Source organism: Fringilla coelebs, assembly GCF_963513975.1.
Source record: "Fringilla coelebs genome assembly, chromosome: 2".
In the NCBI taxonomy this organism is placed as follows: Eukaryota; Metazoa; Chordata; class Aves; order Passeriformes; family Fringillidae; genus Fringilla; species Fringilla coelebs.
The window spans coordinates 2,835,949-2,857,452 of NC_140029.1; the positions used below are offsets into that span (position 1 = coordinate 2,835,949).

At 42.1% G+C, this 21,504-nt stretch overlaps 1 protein-coding gene across 1 annotated transcript in view; it reads left to right on the forward strand.

Annotated features, from left to right (window-relative positions):
• DYRK1A (dual specificity tyrosine phosphorylation regulated kinase 1A) overlaps window positions 1-20,986 on the forward strand; it is a 75,727-nt gene extending 54,741 nt beyond the window's left edge. The window contains 10 exon segments of the mRNA XM_084224001.1: window positions 8,563-8,655; window positions 9,605-9,616; window positions 9,618-9,794; window positions 10,429-10,576; window positions 12,169-12,455; window positions 13,993-14,139; window positions 14,443-14,583; window positions 14,817-15,123; window positions 15,593-15,717; window positions 17,091-20,986. Of these exon segments, the coding sequence (XP_084080127.1) occupies window positions 8,563-8,655; window positions 9,605-9,616; window positions 9,618-9,794; window positions 10,429-10,576; window positions 12,169-12,455; window positions 13,993-14,139; window positions 14,443-14,583; window positions 14,817-15,123; window positions 15,593-15,717; window positions 17,091-17,714 (2,061 nt within the window). The 3' untranslated portion in view covers window positions 17,715-20,986.
• Window positions 20,987-21,504: the final 518 nt, after the last annotated feature.

Below are 21,504 nucleotides of genomic sequence, written 5' to 3' on the forward strand. Positions count from 1 at the left end.
CAATCCCCACCCTGTCCCCAGCCCAGAGCACTCAGTGCCACCTCCAGGGCACACCTGCAGGGATGGGCACTGCAGAGCTCCCTGGGCAGTTCCAAGGCCTGAGCCCCCTTTCCATGGGCAAATTCCTGCTGCTGTCCCAGCTGAGGCTGTTCCCTCTCCTCCTGTTCCCTGGTCAGAGCCAAAAGGTCCTCCCCAAGCCTCCTTTTCTCCACTGTTTGTTTTCCAGAAAATCCTGATTTTAATATGCAGCAAAAGGAATTGGCTGTTGGAGAAGCCTTGATAGTTTGATCTCAATATATCCATAAAAACAGGAGGAAAAGGGTGTCTTCAGGCAGATTCAGGGAGTTTGATCCTTTAAGGTTGGATCCTTTCCATGCAGTGGCTCCCATCCAGTCAGACAGGCAAGGATTAGGTCTGGGACCTTCAGTTTCCTGGAATTTCCCAACGTCAGCAGCCTGGACCATTGGGACAGCTTGGGTGCCACAGCTTTCCACAGCCTAAATGTAACAGTTTGGGTGCCCTAAACCAACCTGCTTGGGTGCTCTGAAATAACCTGCTAGGGTACAGATATGAAAATAATAAGAAGCTGCTTTAGGGTGCCCTAAAAGTACCCTAAACTTCTTAGTGTGCCCTAAAACTAATCTAACTGGGTGTCCTAAAAGTAAACTGTTTGGGTGCCCTAAAATACCCTATTTGGGTGTCCTGAAAGTAAATTGTTACTGTGCCCTAAAATAACCTCCTTGGGTGCCCTAAAAATAATTTCTTTGGGTGCCCTAAAACACCCCATTTGGGTGCCCTAAAAGTAAACTGTTAGGGTGTCCTAAAATAACCTCTTTGGATGTCCTAAAAATAACTTTGGGTGCCCTAAAAGTCACTTCTTTGGATGCCCTAAAAGTAAACTCTTGGGGTGTCCTGAAACTTCTTTGGGTACCCTACAAATAACTCATTTAGGTACCCTAAAAGTCACTTCTTTGGGTGCCCTAAAACACCCCATTTGAGTGTCCTTAAAGTAAACTGTTTGGGTGTCCTAAAATAACCTCTTGGGGTGTCTTAAAAATAACTTCTTTGGGTCCCCTAAAATACCCCATTTGCATGCCCTAAAAGTAAACAGTTGGGTGCCCTAAAACTTCTTTGGATACCTTAAAAGTTAACTCATTTAGGTACCCTTAAAGTAACTTCTTTGGGAGCCCTAAACAACCCATTTGGGTGCCCTAAAAGTAAACATTTGGGTGCCCTAAAACTTCCTTGGGTACCCTAAAAAGAACTCATTTAGTTACCCTAAAAATCACTTCTTTGGGTGCCCTAAAACTTTATTGGGTACCCTAAAATTAACTCATTTAGGTACCCTAAAAGTCACTTATTTGGTGCCCTAAATCACCCCATTTGGATTCCCTAAAATTAACTTCTTTGGGTGCCCTAAAATAACATCTTTGGGTGCCCTAAAAATAACTATTTTGGGTGCCCTAAAAGTAAACATTTGGGTGCCCTAAAACTTTGTTGGGTACCCTAAAAGTAATTCATTTAGTTGCCCTAAAAATGACTTGTTTGGATGCCCTAAAAATAAACTGTTAGGGTGCCCTAAAATAACCTCTTTGGGTGCCCTAAAAGTAAACTGGTTGGGTGCCTTAGGGTGCCTTAAAACTTCTTTAGGTACCCTAAAAATAACTCATTTAGGTACCCTAAAAATAACTCATTTAGGTACCCTAAAAGTAACTTCTTTGGGTGCCCTAAAATACCCCCTTTGGGTGTCTAAAAGTAAACTGTTTGGGTGCCCTAAAACTTCATTGAGTATCCTAAAAGTAACTCATTTAAGTATCCTAAAAATGACTTCTCTGGATGCCCTAAAAATAAACTGTTTGTGTGCCCTAAAACTTCTTTGGGTGCCCAAAAATGCCCCATTTGGGTGCCCCAAAAGTGCCCAGTTTGGGGTGAGCAGGGAGCAGCCGGCTGGCAGGAGCTGGAGCCCCTTGGCTGCCCTTGTGCCCCCGTGGCTGGAGCAGCTGCAGGGCTCTGGAAATTGGGATTGGGGCTCAGGAAATGGGGATTGGGGCTCGGGAAATTGGGATTTGGGTCTGGAAATGGGGATTGGGGCTATGGAAATGGGGATTTGGGCTCGGGAAATTGGGATTTGGGCTTGAGAAATGGGGATTTGGGCTGTGGAGATGGGGATTTGGATTATGGAAATTGGGATTTGGGCTCGGGAAATGGGCATTTGGGCTCGGGAAATGGGGATTTGGGCTCTGGAAATGGGGATTTGGGCTCGGGAAATGGGGATTGGGGCTATGGAAATGGGGATTTGGGCTCGGGAAATGGGGATTTGGGCTTGGGAAATGGGGATTGGGGCTATGGAAATTGGGGTTGGGGCTCGGGAAATGAGGATTTGGGCTTGGGAAATAGGGATTTGGGTCTGGAAATGGGGATTTGGGCTCGGGAAATGGGGATTTGGGCTCGGGAAATGGGGATTTGGTTCTGGAAATGGGGATGTGGGTCTGGAAATAGGGATTTGGGCTCAGGAAATGGGGATTTGGGCTCAGGAAATGGGGGTTTGGGCTCAGGAAATGGGGGTTTGGGTCTGGAAATGTGGATTGGGGCTCGGGAAATGAGGGTTTGGGTCTGGAAATGTGGATTGGGGCTCGGGAAATGAGGGTTTGGGTCTGGAAATGGGGATTTGGGTTTGGGAATTTGTGATTTGGGCTCGGGAAATTGGGATTTGGGCTCGGGAAATGGGGATTTGGGCTATGGAAATGGGGATTTGGGCTATGGAAATGGGGATTTGGGCTCGGGAAATGGGGATTGGGGCTATGGAAATTGGGATTCGGGCTGTGGAAATTGGGATTTGGACTCGGGAAATGGGGATTTGGGCTCTGGAAATGGGGATTTCGACTCAGGAAATTGGGGTTTGGGCTATGGAAATGGGGATTTGGGCTTGGGAAATGGGGATTTGGGCTATGGAAATGGGGATTTGGGCTCGGGAAATGGGGATTTGGGCTTGGGAAATGGGGATTGGGGTCTGGAAATGGGGATTTGGGCTCGGGAAATGAGGATTTGGGCTTGGAAATGGGGATTGGGGCTATGAAAATGGGGATTTTCCCAGCTCGGCGCTGCGGGATTCCAGCGCAGCCTTTCCCGAGCTGCCGCCCCCCTCTGCTGGCCGCAGCGCCGCGGTGCTGCCCGGAAAGCCTCTCCCAGATCCATCCCGGAGCTCCCCCTGAGGATGCTCTCCCGGGTTATTTCTGTGTCTTTGCTGCAGACTGACTCCTTTTTTTATGGAGTGTCTGGTTCAGGTTCCCGGAATGATTTGAATTCCTCAGCAGAGGAAGGGAATGTGAATTGGTTGGTTTTATTCCTGCTTGCATTTGGGGTTGTAGTGACTTGCAGGCCATATTCTGCATTTTGGGGAATCATTCACATTAATCATTAAAATTAGGGAACAATAATGACAATTCATATTCCAATTCTCTACAATCTATTTAGATTACATGAGGTTATCAGGTTATTTCTGTGTCTTTGCTGCAGACTGACTCCTTTTTTTTGATGGAGTGTCTGGTTCAGGTTCCTGGAATGATTTTAATTCCTCAGCAGAGAAAGGGAAGCCAGGTCTTGCATGTGAATTTTTTGGTTTTATTCCTGCTCTGTCCTGCTTGGATTTGGGGTTCTAGTGGCTTGCAGGCCATATTCTGGTTTTTGGGGAATCATTCACAGTTGCAGATTAAAGGTTAGGGAACAATAATGACAATTTATATTCCGATTATATAAATTATCTGTATTTATATTAAATGTAAATAATAGAAATAATGACATTTAAGTTGCTCTTAGAAGATTATTTACATAATTTTCTCTTGCACATACTGCATTCTGGCTGTGGTCCCCACACCCATCACTGACAAGGATCAAAGAATTCTAGAAAGATACTCCAAGACCAGCCAGATTGTTTTGTTTTTCAGTTATTTATGAGGTTTTAAATTACACTTAAAAACTCCCAACTCTGTCTTTTTGCATTTTTTTTCCTTCAGGAGTTATTTTTTAAGGCTTTTATTTCCCAAATAGCAGGAGGGGTCCTGCTCTTGGCTGTGGCTGCTGAGTGTTTCAGTGTCAGGGAAGTGTGGGAGCACATGGTCCAGGGGAAACAGAACAGTTGGGATCTCTGGGATCTTTCTCCTGCAGTGGTGATAAATTCATATTTCTCTGTCCACTTCTAACTGGTTCCATCTTGTGAGTTCAACACAGCCTGATGGGAATAAAGGATAAGAGCTTAAAAGTTGTCACAACTCCAAAATTTCTTTTTTTTTTTTTTTTGCTGCTCTGTTTATCTCCATCATGGATGCTCAAATTGCCTGAAACTCTTTTCATTTAATCACAAAATTATTAGAAAATTGATTTACCTGATAAAGGAGCTGAGGTGAGATTTTGGTAACAAATTCCAGCAGTTCAGCTGTTGTAAAACACCTGGAATGGGAAGCTCAGGCTGATTGTTAAACACCTTTCTAGCTCTGTTTATCTAACATGATTTGCATATAAAAATACATATCTATTTAATATATTATTATATATAAATAAGCATCTGCAGAATTTGATGTTTTCTGACCACATCTTGGTCAGAGATTGTATTGACCCCATCAAGATCATTGCCAAGTTCATGCTGTAGCACCAATTAAAAATCCTTAATTCAGATATTCCCACTACCTGTTCAACATTATTGTTGATGATGGTTTAACTTCAGCTGTCTCTGTGGCCATGTAGATCAATTAAACAATTACATTTGGAATTCTTGCTAAAAGTTACCCTGACACAATGAAATCTTCATTATTTATTTTATTTGTGAAGTGGAACATGTGCTATACACAATTTATCTTTTTTTTTCCTTTCTTCTTTTAATGAATGTGGATATTGGTGGATCTTTCTTTTTGTAAAAAAAAAAATAAATCTGAATTAAAGCATCCTGTAAACAGCTCAGGATTCTCCATAATCAAAATAAAAGTATTTTAAAAAGGAACAATGCCATCTGTTTGGACAAAAAAGAAAATGTCCATGAAGAGAGAAATTTATTGTGTGTTCCATCCCCAGAGGCTGGGAGTTCAAAGAGCACACCTGAGTTAAAAGGCACAGTTCCCATAAAATGTCCTTTGTCACCAACATGCTGTGGACACATAAATGGGACATTTTGTGGGTATTTCCTTATTATTTAATTACAATTTGTAATTAAAGTAGTTTCTTGTCTCTCAGACCTGAGATGCAGCATCTCATTGATTTCTGTTCTGGTTTTAGAGATCTGAACTTGCAGTGTTGCTGTCTGGCCACCAGATAGAGACTGAAGCTTGTAAAATGGGAGCTTTCCTTTCCTTTCCTTTCCTTTCCTTTCCTTTCCTTTCCTTTCCTTTCCTTTCCTTTCCTTTCCTTTCCTTTCCTTTCCTTTCCTTTCCTTTCCTTTCCTTTCCTTTCCTTTCCTTTCCTTTCCTTTCCTTTCCTTTCCTTCCTTCCCTTCCCTTCCCTTCCCTTCCCTTCCCTTCCCTTCCCTTCCCTTCCCTTCCCTTCCCTTCCCTTCCCTTCCCTTCCCTTCCCTTCCCTTCCCTTCCCTTCCCTTCCCTTCCCTTCCCTTCCCTTCCCTTCCCTTCCCTTCCCTTCCCTTCCCTTCCCTTCCCTTCCCTTCCCTTCCCTTCCCTTCCCTTCCCTTCCCTTCCCTTCCCTTCCCTTCCCTTCCCTTCCCTTCCCTTCCCTTCCCTTCCCTTCCCTTCCCTTCCCTTCCCTTCCCTTCCCTTCCCTTCCCTTCTTTGCTGGTTGAGCATTCCTTGAATCAAAGTCAGAAATCAGAGGAACCCCAACCCCCAAAGGATTGGACAGTGTTGTATAAAACACAAAATTATTTTGTTCTGTGCTCCTCCATCGTCAGGAAGAAAGAATCTCTCTTGAAGAAAAAAAAGGGAATATTACAAACTTCACAGTATAAAAATGTGAGGGAAAAAATTCAACCCAAAACTTTATGAAGCCAGGGGAGCAAAATAGAACTTCTGGGAAAGTTGACCCAGGTTCAGGAGTGTGCTCAGAAATGTGTGACTGTCAAAATGCACAGTTATTAAAGAAGGGACTGGCTGCAGTAGCCTGCAGAATTTAAATAATTCACAATTTTTGGATGGTTATAATTCAGATAATTTTTTTTTCCATCAGGCTATTTATTTCAGAGTGGAAATTAGATCTTTATTTTTGAAGTAAGCAAGCAAATTTGACTTAAAAATTTGAAAATAAACATCAGGACTTGTCGTACAAACTCCTTTTCCAAATCAGAGCAATTTTTGGTGGGAATAGTTGGTCTGAACTATGGAACTCTCCCACATTGAGACTTTTCCCTCAAAAATCAAATCCCTGTGCTGCTCATCCAGCCCTGCCAATATTCCAACACCTTCTCTCAGTCAGAATTAAGGAATTTGAGGGAAATATTTGGATTTGAAGGTGCTTTAACAGCTGGATCAGGACTTGCTGCTGCTCGGTGCTGAGGGAGAGAACCTAAAGATCCCCTTTAGGTGGGGTTTATTTCATGGGCCACATTTGTTTGCCAGATGAAAGGAAGAAACAAAAATGTTTTGTAAATGTCTGATGGTTTGTTTAGGAAACTTTCAAACAGTTTCCTGATGTTTACAAAGTTCTTGTACTTGTAATAAAATAAAATTAATGGTTTTCCCCGCTGCCCACACAGGAGGAGAATGGGAGTTTGGCTTTCTAGGGTGGTCCCTCGGGTACCTCAGTGCATGTCCAATTTCAGAAGCACAAACTCTCTATAATTTCTTTCAGTGAGATCTTTTTTGGGTCATTTTGATGTGATTATTTTGCCATTGGGGGGAAAAAGTAGAGAGTTATTTGTACAGCAACCATTATAAGTATGAAGTTATCCTATAAAAATAGAAGAGCAGGTAGACTTGGCAATGGCAAACTCTCTTCAGTGACAGAAGGTGGCTTCTGCTTTTTCAAGTTCCTGTCACAGAATTCCAGGAACACTTAGGTTGGGAAAGGTCTCCAGGATGAATCCCAGCTGTGCCCTGTCCCCACCTTGTCCTCAGCCCAGAGCTCCCAGTGCCACCTCCAGTCCAGGCCTTCCTTGGACACCTCCATTTAAGAACTCATTTATGGTTAGTTCAATAATTCGGATGGAAAACATTCACAGAAGGAGCTTTACTCTGGTGGGATTGCTTAAACTCACCCTGAAGTTTTCTGTCCTGCACCTGGAGGGGACCAGCCCCAGGCAGGAGCCCAGGCTGGGGGTGCCAGCAGAGTGTCCTGGGGACATTGGGATGGGCAGTGCCAGCAGGTCAGGGGTGATCCTGCCCCTGTGCCAGCCCTGGGGGCTCCTCTGGCTGCTGTGCCCAGCTCTGGCTCCTCAGCACAGCAGGGCCAGGAGCTGCTGGAGCTGAGCAAGGGCCTGGAGCAGCTCCGTGCCCAGGAAAGGCTGAGGGAGCTGGGGCTGCTCAGCCTGGAGAGGAGCCCGGGAGAGAGAGGGGCCTCAGCCCTGCCTGGCCTGGCTGGGCCTGGGGCTGTCCCTGGGTCTGTCCCTGGCTGTCCCTGTGTCTGTCCCTGTGTCTGTCCCTGTGTCTGTCCCTGTCTGTCCCTGTGTCTGTCCCTGTGTCTGTCCCTGGCTGTCCCTGGGTCTGTCCCTGTCTGTCCCTGTGTCTGTCCCTGTCTGTCCCTGTCTGTCCCTGTGTCTGTCCCTGTGTCTGTCCCTGGCTGTCCCTGTGTCTGTCCCTGTCTGTCCCTGGCTGTCCCTGTGTCTGTCCCTGTGTCTGTCCCTGTCTGTCCCTGTGTCTGTCCCTGTGTGCAGAGGTCAGAGCAGCCCCAGGCTCTGCTCCAGGCCCAGCCATGGCCCCAGAGCCACGGGCAGGGGCTGAGCCCAGCAATTCCCCTGCACAGGAGGCACAACTTCTGCCCTGGGCAGTGCCCAGCCCTGAGCAGAGCCCAGAGGGGCTCTGGGGGCTCCTCTCTGGAATATTCCAGAGCCACCTGTGCTCTGGGATGGAGAGAGGAGCAGGCTGAGGGGTCAGCTATTCTCCAGACTCCATCTGGGTGGAGCAGAATTCCCAGAGCTTGTGCAGCAGTGCTGGACACAGCCTTTGGAGATGGTTTGTCTCCTGGTAGTCCTGAATTTTGGTTTTATTTTATTCCAATATTTATTTGGAATTGTATGAAGTTGAATGTGGTGAGCTGGCCCAGTTCTCCAGCAGTTCCTGTGAACTTAAATATGTGTGCCTTAAATATGGTGACAGTTCGTGTGTCAGTCCTGGGGGGGAGGAGTGATGGAGGAGTCTTTGTTGTCAGAGGAGATTTGGATTAACCCTGTTGGGTGTAGTGGGAGGAGAGGTGGAATCTTGGAATTTACTCCTTAAAATTCTTAATATTTCTAATATTATTAATATATCAAAAAATAACTAAACTGGGTATGGGTTTTTTCTTATTGTCAGTTGAAAGAAAACCTGTTGCATTGAAATAGCTCATTTCTGTGATGAATTTCACAATTTGATGCAGTAACTATACCATTAAATTCCTATTTTTGTTCTAATTTCTGCCATATTCCCATTCCAGAGGCGGATGCCCCAAACTTTTCGTGATCCAGCCACTGCTCCACTGAGGAAACTCTCCGTAGATTTGATCAAAACATACAAGCATATTAATGAGGTAATGGCTGCAGCTGTCTTCAGTGTGCACTGATGTTTGTTACAACACATGATTTAAATGCATTTTCTACAAATAATCTCATGAAAAGATCCAAAAAATCAAGTTTTCTCTCAGTTGTTCACGTCCTGTTTGAGGTCACGGCTGTCACAGTCCTGCTTTCTGTCCAGCACACAGGAAATCTTTTATCCTGGGATTTATTTTCTGTTGTTTTATAAACAAATGTTGAGCTTGCAGGACAAGGAGACACGAGTGGCACAAGCACACTTTGAGCTCAATAAAACTTTATTAATGTTTTTAAGAGTTTATAAGGAAAATGCTGAAGTGTTTTCCCTTAATTATTGAATTGAATATTATAGACAAATAGAAATTACAAAGTTGTTCAGGTTAATACAGGAAAGCATCAGTTAGTTTCAAATTTTTGACAGTTAAAGGGAATGTAAAGGGGTTTTTTTTGATAATTAATGACTTCTTGGAATTCTTTCCCAGTCTTGTGGGAACATCAATGGTAATTCTTGTTTCCAGGCTAGTTAGCATTTTGAATTTCACTGTGTGCACAGTGTGGTGAGGTGTTTCTGTTCCTTTGGCACATGAACTCCAGAGATCAGTGTTTCCTACATTTAGCAGTGTTGTTATTTATTAATGTTAGAACATTTATCAGAGTTATTACTGTTACTTATTAGTGTTAGTACATTTATCAGTTATTGCAATTATCTATTAGTGTCAGTTCATTTCTTTAGCTCTGCTTTCTCAATTCTTCAATTATTCAAGATTTTTCCTTTGGACAAATGACCTGACTTCAAACACAGCAATAGGAGGAGAGGCTTGCTTGGTTTTCCACTTGTAGAAATTCCACTTTCAAACCACAGGATGCTGAATAAAAGTTGATTTTCCTCTTTCTTGAGCTGCAGTTCTAAGCAGGGCTCTTAAGGAAGCTCCTTTTCCCCTCCAGGTTTACTATGCAAAAAAAAAAACGGCGGCATCAGCAGGGCCAAGGAGATGATTCCAGTCACAAAAAGGAGAGGAAAGTTTACAATGATGGGTATGATGATGACAACTATGACTACATTGTGAAAAATGGGGAGAAGTGGATGGACCGCTATGAAATCGACTCTTTGATAGGCAAAGGATCCTTTGGACAGGTAATGGCTCCTTAGGTGTTCCTGTCATTGCTGTGGATCACAGCTGTGTTTAATTTGAAGTGCTCTTTCTGCTTTATTTTAAAATTAAAACTATTTTTTTCTCACTCTTCTTATCCTGAGTGCCTGTTCAGACACTCATATCTTTGCCATATCATGTTAGTACAGAAAACATTTAGTTATATTTCAGTATGTGTTGTACTTTACAATGAGAAATCCTCCACCTTTTGCCATCTGTTGACATTTTTAACTTGAGTTTGGTTTTAGTTTGAGTTAGGTTTTTAGTTTGAATAGGGTTTTTAACTTAAAACAAGAGATAGTGCTGGGTCTTACCTCCTACAAATGTCATTAACAGCATTTGTTTTGACTGGTTGAGGCTGGAAGGAGGATGGAACTTTTATTTTGTTGGTTTTAGTTTTCCTCAGATTTACCAGTCCTTTTACAGTGTTGGTTTAGATAATTTTATTTGCATATAAAGTGACATCACTTCAATAAACGTCACCAAATGAGTTGTAGCTTTATTGTATCATCAGAAGAAATAGAATTTAAAAGGAGAATTCTGAATTCAAAAAGGTGAACAAGGCAGTTTGGGTGGGGTTTGAAAGTTGGGTTTTCCTGATGGATTTTTCTCTCGCAGGTGGTGAAGGCTTATGACCGAGTGGAGCAGGAGTGGGTGGCCATCAAAATCATCAAAAACAAGAAGGCTTTCCTAAACCAGGCCCAGATTGAAGTGAGACTGCTCGAGCTGATGAACAAACATGACACTGAGATGAAGTACTACATAGGTATGGAATTAATTGCTCCTCATTTTTATTGCATTATGAATGGTTTGGATCTCACTGTAGAGCTCAGGCTGCTTTCAGCCGATTGCCAAATCTATTTTGGAATATTTGTGATGATATTTGGTGGTTCCTGCCAAGCTGATGGGTCCAGTGAGCTCAGGAAGTCTGGGGAGGAGCTGGAACCAAGTGTAGGAAGCCCAGCAGGACATGGAATGGTGGGAGGAGAATTCCAAAGGTGAGAGAACAGGAATTTGGACAAGGATGTGTGGCATTAAATGGCATCAAGGTGGGAGCAAAATGTGCTATCTCAGGTGAGTTGTAAAGGACACAGAAGGAACTGCTGTGGGATAATGGAGAAAACAAGTCCATGGACACCAAGCTGACCAAAAATCCACCTTAATTAAAAGTGAATTCTCATGGTGCTCGTAGTCAAGATTTTATTATGCCAGAAAGGGGAGCATGTGGCTTTTTCTCTGAAATGTTTTTTCTGTTTCAGTTTTCTTGTGGCAACCTGAAGGTTTGACAGTGGCAAACACTGCTGGCTTCTGAACAGAGAAATGTGATGGCTATTTCACTCATTTAATGAAAAAAAAAAAGGCTTGGATTGGTTCCTTTCATAAACTGAAAGGAAATGAATACAATTCCTTGGGGATATTGATCAGTTTTATTCATTGAAGTGATCAGCTTATGAATTGCAGTGATGTCATTGTGTATTTTGAATTATTCTCACAATTAAATATTTCCTCTCTACATGTGAGGGAGTGATAACTTATTTTGATAACATAGCCCTTCACAAGTTTTTGATTAATTCAGCTTTACTGAGGTGCACCTGAGGATGTGAAAATGTCCATCTTTTTCTCCAAGCATGGCAGAAATATTTTGTAAATAACACAGAACCAGGAAAAAAAACCTGATGTTCTTGTTTTTCTCAGTGCTCAGCTTCCTACATTTAAAAGATTTCACAAGTTTTTGCACCCAAGGATGTGTAAAATGTTCCTCTGTACCCCAGGCATGGCAGAAATATTTTGTCAATAACACAGAAGCCAGAAAAAACCCAGTCCTCTAATTTTACTCAATGCTCAGCTTCCTACACATTGATTAAAGCATTTAAAAGATTTCACAAGACTTACCAATCTTACTGAGGTGCACCTGAGGATCTGGAAATGTTCTCTTGTCCTCCAAGACAGAAATTTCTGCCTCCTTGGCAGAAATACTTAGTAAACATCACAGAACCAGGAAAAAACCTGATGCTCTTATTTTACTCAGTGCTCAGCTTTCTACATCAACTAAAGCATTTAAAAGATGTCTTTAACTTAAATAAGATGCTTAAACTTTAAATAAACTTAAAAGATGCTTTTTAAAAGATTTCACAAGATTTTCCAGGTTTACTGAGGTGCACCTGAGGATGTGGAAATATCCTCTTGTCCATGACAGAAATTTCTGCCTCCTTGGCCAGAATATTTTGTAAACCCCACAGAACCAGGGAAGAAAAACAATGCTCTGTTATGTTACTGACAGTCCTCCTTCCTCCACACCGTGTTGTAATAAGCCATCATTCTCAGAGTGTATTAATGACATTTTCTCCTTTTCCCCAGTGCATTTGAAGCGTCACTTCATGTTCAGGAACCACCTGTGCTTGGTGTTTGAGATGCTGTCCTACAACCTGTACGACCTGCTGAGGAACACCAACTTCCGCGGCGTGTCGCTCAACCTGACGCGCAAGTTCGCGCAGCAGATGTGCACGGCCCTGCTCTTCCTGGCCACCCCCGAGCTCAGCATCATTCACTGTGACCTAAAACCAGAGAACATCCTGCTCTGCAACCCCAAAAGGAGCGCCATCAAGATCGTGGATTTTGGCAGTTCGTGTCAGCTCGGGCAGAGGGTGAGTTTGGGGGAAAATGGGTGAGAATTGTGTTTGTGCTGGTGAAAAATGCAGGATTTGTAAGTTGTAATGCTCATCTAGCTCATTGAAGCTTCATTCATGATAGTTTTATGGGGTATTCACATTCTCTGAACAATCCCTTCACTCAGGATTTTTCTCCTGGGAAGCTGAGAAGCCTCAGAGAAAAGGAAAACAATTCTTATCTCATTTGCTTCTCCTGTGTTTGTGCTCTTTGGCCAATCATGGCCAAGCTTTGTCAGGACTCTGGAGAGAGTAACAAGTTTTCATTATTGTCTTTTTAGCCTTCTGTCTGTGTCCTTTCTGTGTTCTTTAGTATAGTTTACTTTAGTATTCTTTAATATAATATAGTGTCCTAAAATAATAAATTAGCCTTCTGAGAGCATGGAGATTGATCATTCCTCCCTTCTGGGGAGATTCATCAATTCAATTCAGATTCATCATTCCTCCGTCCGGTTCTCTGGTCTGGGGGCAATGCAAATACAATAGTTTTAAAATAATAACTCAATTTTAAATAGAGATCCACAGTCCACAAGAGCTCAGAATCCCAGAATTGTCAAGGCTGGAAAAGATCTTTAAGATCGAGTCCAGCCATAAAGCAGCAGCACCACGTTCATCACTAAGCCAAGTGCAAAAGTGTCACATCCACACCTTCTTTTGAACAATTTGACAATTCACCACTTCCTTTAGTGCCCCAGTAGATAAAAATCTACTCTATGATAAATTTTCCATGGTTTTTTCTTTCTCCTTGGCTGTGTTTTTGTGCTGTCAGTGGAGAATGCACTAGCACTTGGTTGTAGAAATCTTCAGTGCTAATAAATAAAACAAAAAATTAGGTTAAAATTAATTTTAAAAAATACTCTTTTATTATTATCTTACTCCATCTCTATTCCTCTTTCCATGAGCATTCCTTTAGCATGTCCCCTCTTTATGATTAGTGGCACTGCAGATGGGATCTGTAGGAAAAGAATTCAGGAATTCATGGATCAACTTCACCAAAAGTGCCCCAGTTGTCTCTTGAGGAGCTGGCACTAGTCAGTAGCACCCTGTTGCTTTTTCCCAGAATAATTTAGGAAGAATTGATTAGAATATGGAATACTGTATTGAAAGCAGCAATGAGACAGAGATTTAGATTAATAAAAGAACTTTTTGCTATAAACTCAAAGGAAGCACTGAAGGAAGACATCAGGAAGTGAAATGATGTCTGAATTATTTATCCAAATCCATTATTTATCAATAATAAGATAATTTTGAAATGTTAAGAATCACAATTACAAAAACATGACATGACTCAAGCTGAACTTCCTGCTTTTTTTTGTGATCATAATATTTTCCTAAAAATTAACAATTAGGTACTTCTATTAATGTAATATATTTAAATATATATTTTATTATCCCTGATACCTCATCTTTCCCTGCACCAAAATGGGATTTCATGGCAGCTGTGTTTTGTCACTTGGGATTTTCATTCCCTTGGGGTGCTGTGTGTGATTTTGACTTGGAGATGCTTTTCTTGCAGATATACCAATATATCCAGAGTCGTTTTTATCGATCACCAGAGGTGCTACTGGGAATGCCTTATGACCTTGCAATTGATATGTGGTCCCTTGGGTGTATTTTAGTCGAGATGCACACTGGAGAGCCTCTCTTTAGTGGGGCAAATGAGGTAAGTTATCTACCAGAAACTGTTTTTTTTTTGTTGTTGTTAATGCCCATCATAATTTTAATCTGTTTATTGGAATGCATAAATTAGGAAAATCTGGTAATTCTGATCAATAACATGATTTTGTCAGGACACAGAATTGCCTGTTCATAATTTTCTATGTCTCCCTCTTACTCCTTAATTTGTTTTGTCCATGTTAAATTTTTCTTAAATTAATTAACTTAGAACTTAGTGAGTAGCTGACATTTGTGCCACAACTGAGCTGGCTGTCACTTGTTCTTCACCAACTCATTTTATTTGGGACAGGTGGATCAGATGAATAAAATAGTGGAAGTTTTGGGGATACCACCAACCCACATCCTCGACCAAGCACCCAAAGCAAGAAAGTTCTTTGAGAAGTTGCCAGATAGCACTTGGAACTTGAAGAAGACCAAAGATGGAAAAAGGGTAGGTAAAACAATTAGGGTAATAATAAATATATATGAAAATATATAAAATGGTGAGTTGTTACTTTGTTTTGCATCGTCTTACTGAAAATGCTGCTTTGTTGTTTATTTTGTTCTGTCCTGCCAATTAAATAACATTTCCTGTCGTGTTGAATAGTTTCCTGATTGGATTTGACTTTTGGTGTAGAATCTGTGCTTCACACACTGATTCCCAGCATTCCTCTCTTCCCACAGGAATACAAACCACCGGGAACTCGCAAACTCCACAATATCCTGGGAGTTGAGACAGGAGGGCCGGGTGGGCGCCGTGCTGGGGAGTCAGGTCATACTGTAGCTGACTACTTGAAGTTCAAAGACCTCATCTTAAGGATGCTTGACTATGACCCCAAGACACGAATCCAGCCCTACTACGCCCTCCAGCACAGTTTCTTCAAGAAAACGGCCGACGAAGGTACCAACACGAGTAACAGCGTGTCCACGAGTCCTGCCATGGAGCAGTCACAGTCTTCAGGAACCACCTCTAGTACATCTTCAAGCTCAGGTGGGTTTTGGTCGTCAACAGGTGATAAAATTCTGCTTCCTCATGTTGGGCACTGAATGGGCTCACCAGGGAATGGGCACGGCCTTGAGGCTGCCAGAGCTCCAGGAGCCTTTGGCCAGCACTGCCAGGGATGCCCAGGTGGGATTGTTGGGGTGTCTGTGCACTTGAACTGGATGATCCTTGTGGGTCCCTTCCAACTCAGAATATTCCATTATTCTCTGAAATGTTAATTTTTTTTCCATACTATCTAAAAAATATCAGTCATGATCGCTAAACAATTATTTTAATCAGCTGGAACAGGTAAGCAGAAAACCCCCAAAAACCCAACTAGATGAGCAAAAAATGTGAGTGATTAACATTGATCTTACACTTTTCCCTCGAAGCACTTTACAATTCTTTTATGCTGCCATCGTTTCCTAGCTGTAAATTCTGTGTCCCTTTAGTCACTGAGCATGTTGGGGTTTTCCAGGTGGATCTTCTGGCACGAGCAACAGCGGAAGGGCGCGGTCGGACCCCACGCACCAGCATCGACACAGCGGTGGGCACTTCACTGCTGCTGTGCAAGCCATGGACTGTGAAACACACAGCCCACAGGTAATGCAGGACACCTGGGGGCAGGACACATGAAACCATAGATGTTCTCCATGTAGACCATTCATTGCTGTGTAGACAGACCTTGCTTTTTTAGTAGCCTTTAATCAGCTGTGTTGTTCCAGTGATTTCTCTAATGCTGTTGGCACCTTTCAAGGTGTGAGCTACAACATTTTAATTTCATTTGCTTTGCTTATTGTCTCCAGGCTCCTGAGCCAGAAGTCAGGGCTTTGTTTTTCCAAGTGTGATATAAATGTTGTTATTATTACTAGAATGTAAAGCTGCTCCTGTAATTTTGACACCAAAGTCACTTATCAGACTTCCTTTAAGTAGTTGAAAATAACATCCAGGGTGTGCATTAATTTTTCTTAAGGTATATGTAGAAAGCTCTTGAAAATTATTCTTAACTACATTTCTGCATTTCTAGGATAATTGTGCAGCTTCAAGGCTTGGTTAACATTTTTAAAAATTGGCATAAATACAAATAACTTAATCTCTCATGCGTTGTTCAGATAGAAAAGTCTTGGAAATTACTTTTAAGGGCTTGCCTGAAATTCTAGAAAAATTGTCCAACTGCAAGGCTTGGTTAAACTTTTTAAAAATTGGCATAAATAGAAATAGTCTCTCATATATTGTTCAAGATAGAAAAGCCTTGGAAATTATTTTTAAGTACATGCCTTCATTTCTGGAATAATTGTACAGCTTCAAGGTTAGGTTAATGTTTTAAAAAATTGGTATAAATACAAATAACTTAATCTTTCATGTGTTGTTCAAGATAGAAAAGTCTTGGAAATTATTTTTAAGGGCATGCCTGAAATTCTAGAATAATCGTGCAACTGCAAGGCTTGGTTAAACTTTTTAAAAATTGGCATAAATATGAGTAACTTAATCTCTCATGTGTTGTTCAAAAACCAAGTGGATGTGAGTGACGCTCAGTTGACAAGGTGGTCAGAGGTTGGATGGTCTTGGATGGTTGGGTGGTCTTGGATGGTTGGGTGGTCTTGGATGGTTGGATGGTCTCAGATGGTTGGGTGGTCTTGGATGTTTGGATGGGATGGTCGGATGGTCTCGGATGGTTGGATGGTCTTGGATGGTTGGATGGTCTTGGATGGTTGGGTGGTCTTGGATGGTTGGGTGGCCTTGGATGGTTGGGTGGTCTTGGATGGTTGGATGGTCTTGGATGGTTGGGTGGTCTTGGATGGTTGGGTGGTCTTGGATGGTTGGGTGGTCTTGGATGGTTGGATGGTCTCGGATGGTTGGATGGTCTTGGATGGTTTGATGGTCTCGGATGCTTGGGTGGTCTTTTCCAGCCTTTATGATTCTGTGGTTGGGTGGAAGGCCAGCAGTGAGTCAGCGTTGTCATTGGAATTTTGCAGGTTCGGCAGCAGTTTCCCCCTCCCATCGGTTGGACAGCCACCGAAGCTCCCACCCAGGTCACCGTGGAGAACCACCCGGTTCAGGAAACCACCTTCCATGTCAACCCTCAGCAACAGAACGCATTACACCATCACCACGGCAACAGCTCCCACCACCACCACCATCACCACCACCACCACCACCACCATGGACAGCAAGCCTTGGGCAGCCGGACCAGGCCGAGAGTCTACAATTCTCCAACAAACAGCTCCTCCACCCAGGATTCTATGGAGGTGGGCCACAGTCACCACTCCATGACATCCCTGTCTTCCTCAACTACTTCTTCCTCTACATCTTCCTCCTCTACTGGTAACCAAGGCAATCAGGCCTATCAGAACCGCCCAGTGGCTGCTAATACCTTGGACTTTGGACAGAACGGAGCTATGGACATGAATTTAACAGTCTACTCTAATCCGCGCCAAGAAACTGGCATAGCTGGACATCCCACGTACCAGTTTTCTGCTAATACAGGTCCTGCTCATTACATGACTGAAGGACACCTTGCCATGAGGCAAGGCATTGATAGAGAAGAGTCTCCCATGACAGGAGTTTGTGTTCAGCAAAGTCCTGTGGCTAGCTCGTGACTAAACTGAAACTAAGTTTGTTTCTTGTGTGTTTTTATAGAAGTGGTGTTTTTCCAAAAAAACAAAGTGCAAAGCTGCTTGAATCAGAAGGAGATAAACTCACTGAACCGCTACAGGAGGGCAAAGTTGACTATTTTTTTAAACTTGAAAAGATTGCAAAGGGACAATGAAGTTTTTTGTTTTGTTGGTTTTTTGCTGGGGGGAGGTTTCTTTGGTCGGTTTTTATTTTTAAGAGCCATGTCTGGACCCACCTTAACGGATAGCTTAGTGGTGTTCACCTTTTGCTTCCCCCATTTTAACTTGCCACAACCTAGTCATAGTTTGGTTTTTTTGGGGAGGGGTTTTGATTTTTTTTAATTTTAATTTTAATTTTTTTTTTTTTTTTTGCTCTCATTGACAGGGGTTATTGTTCAAATGTTAGTCATAGTTGCGAACTAGTTTCTTTTTAAAGGCATTGCACATGATTTCTAAAAAAAGGCCCTTTGAAGTTTTTTTGGGTGGGAGGGGGAGTGAGTAATATATATATTTTTTTTAGTTCCCCAAACAACCATGGGCACAGAAATGCAGTACTGTAAGAAAGAGGGACCTTCAGATTACACAAATATATTATTCTTCAGCTGTAAAAAGGGACGGTTGTGACGGAGTTTGTGAGGCACATTGAGCATGCGAAGTGGCGGTGAGCAGAACTCTCCTTTTCTGAATCTACTGAGGATCAAAGCAGCAATTGTGATGGGAATCCTGTGGGTGCCACCTTTTGGAGCCCACGGGCAGTTAGGATGGAAATCTGACTGGTTTCATAACTGAGGTGCACTGAGAAGCAATCAACGGGTCGGTCCTGGCCAGTCCTGGGGAGGTCTAAGTGGTGGTCTTTGGGATAACCTTTGGCCTTATGGATTTGGACTCTTAAGTTAGAAGAGCCTACCATTTCAGATGCAATCACTTTTGGACAAGCTTTTGCAGACAGTCCTTAATGCTGAAAACACAGAGAATGGGTAATTCAAGAGGCCTTTCTTTTAAAATAGACTTTTGTGACCCACTTATTGTAAGGTATTGCAAGGTCACTTTGCGTGTGTCATAAAGTTGACTTCCTTATTGGTTGAAGGTCACAGGAGTAGTGGTTTGCGTTTGATGGAAATAGCTACAACTGTGTCCCTTCCTGCTTTTTACTTTTTTCTTTTGCTTTTTCTCGGCACGTGGTTTTCTCCACCATTACTTCTGCACAAAGACGTCTTCTGTTCATCCTGAACATTTTTAAAAAAAAAAAAAAATGCAGAATTTTATGTGACTGCTTTTTTGCCTCACAATTATGCTGTGAATTTTACAAAAATTTATTTTCTTTTTTGATAATTTATTGTACCAAAGCTGTTTTTATAGCACATAGATGTCTGTAACCAATAATGTAGCAGTTCTGCACTTTGACACAAGGTGTAACTAGACCATTTTTAAATGTCAGTTGAAAAATTATGGCTGTACTATTGCTTAAACAAAACTGGAACTGTTGTTGAATTCATAGCCAATACATTTACAGCAATCTGTGTACTGAAGATAATAGATTGACATCTACTTGGAGACTATAACATCTGTTACATTATCAATGTGTTCAGGCTTCTGAAGGTTAAAAGGGACACTAGATCCAGAAGCTATGAAACCAGCAGTTGATTCTTGTATTCCTTATTAACAAAATTGTAAACTTGAAGGCAAAGACCTTGATTGCATGAACAGGTCCAAAAAAATAATAGGCTGAGTAAAGCAAAACCCTCAAGGGAGACCTGAGGTTAGCAGGCTGTATTTAACAGGTGCCTAATTTTTGGGTAACGCTGCCTTAATATAACACAGTCAGCTTGGCAGTTGCAAAATTTACGGGCCCATCCAAGAGATTTTATTTTATTTTAATTTAATTTTCTTTTTTGTGGGAAAAGGAAAAAAACAAAAAAGCTGCATGAGGAGAAACACCTTGGTGAAAGAATGAAGGTGAGTTCCTTGCTTGCCCATCCCAGATGAACAGTGTTGCCCATCCTCTCTTACAGAAGCAGTGATCTACCTCTGCCAGTCAGCCCTTGGAAAAGTTAATTTTAGCAGCAAATGGCCAATTCCATGCGGCCAAGTCGTTTTTTCAGTCGAAAAGGTGGAATTTTTTATACTCACAGTGGCAACACAGCAGCTGACTACCATGTAAATGGGAAGGAATCCTTGGGATTAGGTTTTTTTTGTAAATCATGGTTTTCTTAATCAAGTATTTCTTTTTGTACCGACACATCAACCCTGTGGATGAAAGCGGATTTTTTCCCCCCCCTCTGTTTTGGTTTTTTTGTTTTTTTTTTTTTTTTGTTTGGTTTGGTTTGGTTTTCTTTTGAAGCTCAGTAATTCAGAGAAGTTGATGGGATTTGGAAAGCTGTCACCTTAGAAAAAGAATGCTGAGTTTAGCAATATCAAATAAAAGGAATCCAGTTCTTACTGCTGCCTAGGAACAGAAGGGTGATACGGAATCTGGGTAACACCACGCGCCACCCCTTAGCAAGCGCCAAAAAACCCCCACCAAACCTAAAGCAGTTCAAAGAAATAACCTCTACATCAAGAAGAAAACAAAAAAAAATCATAAAATCCAGTGCTTCTGCATACTGTGTTATGTTACAGTCCAGTTTTGTGTGCTTTACTACACAGTTTGGTTACAGGACTTCTGTGCATTGTAAACATAAACAGCATGGAAAAGGTTAAATACCTGTGTTCAGATTGTAAGATCTAGTCCGGACTTGCTGTGTATATTGTAACGTTAAATGAAAAGACAAGCCCTTTGTATTATAGTCATGCAGTCTTATGTATGATAAACAGTTGAATAATTTGTCCTCAGACTCTTTACTGTGCTTTTTAAAAAGGAAAAAAGAAAAAAAAAAAGAAGGAAAAAAAAAAGAGTAATTTAAGAAAAAAAACAAAGAAAAAAAATGTAAAAGTAGTAAGTCTTCCTATGCAATTAACCTACTCCAAGCCATGGTATGGTAGGTATAATTATACTATAATATGTAAATATCAGATACATTGAAACAGACTTAAAAATATGAAAGTAAAAGTTGGAGGCGTAACAGCTAATTTGGAGTTTTTAATTGAAAACCAGCGAGGTCTGCAAATCACTGATGTGTGAACACAGCTCTGCTTGATTCTCATGGACTGTGCTTGTAGTTTGAGTTCTTTAATCCTCTTCTCTTAGTCTGAGTGTTCTGATGTGCTCTGCAGCTTCCTCCCATCCCAGGTGAGCTGGTTTTGAGGCCGTGGAATGGGATTTTGGGACTGGCCTGCTGTTATCCCCAGAGCCCAGCCCAGCTCCTCCTGCACCACCAGCTCCCTGGCTGTGGGTGCAGTAGGACCTAGTTTGGAAAAAGCTGATTTTCCTGGAGGTTCTTCCAAGTGGGAGGAGTTTTCCATGTCTCTGGAGGGATTCAGCCAGGTTATTTCCAGGCTCCCAGTCCTCCTTCACGTCTGGGACTGCTGAGCTGCAGCTGGTGGCCACCAGAGCCTGGCAGAACGAGGAGTAACAGCTCCAGTTTGAAACTATTCCATGTAAAAATCTGTTCACTTGATGAACCTCCTTAAATCCTTTCACTGTAAAGCTCTTATGGCTCTTCTGAAACCTCAGATGTTTTCAAACCCGTTGTAAAAGCTGGAATTGCTGCACACAGCCCCTGCTGGGTGTGTGCAGGAGGTGCAGGTACATCCTTGGACCTCTCACTCGGTTCCTTGTCTGTTTATCCCTGCCAGGATTGCAGTTTTCAACCTTTCAGCCTCAGTTCTTTGCATT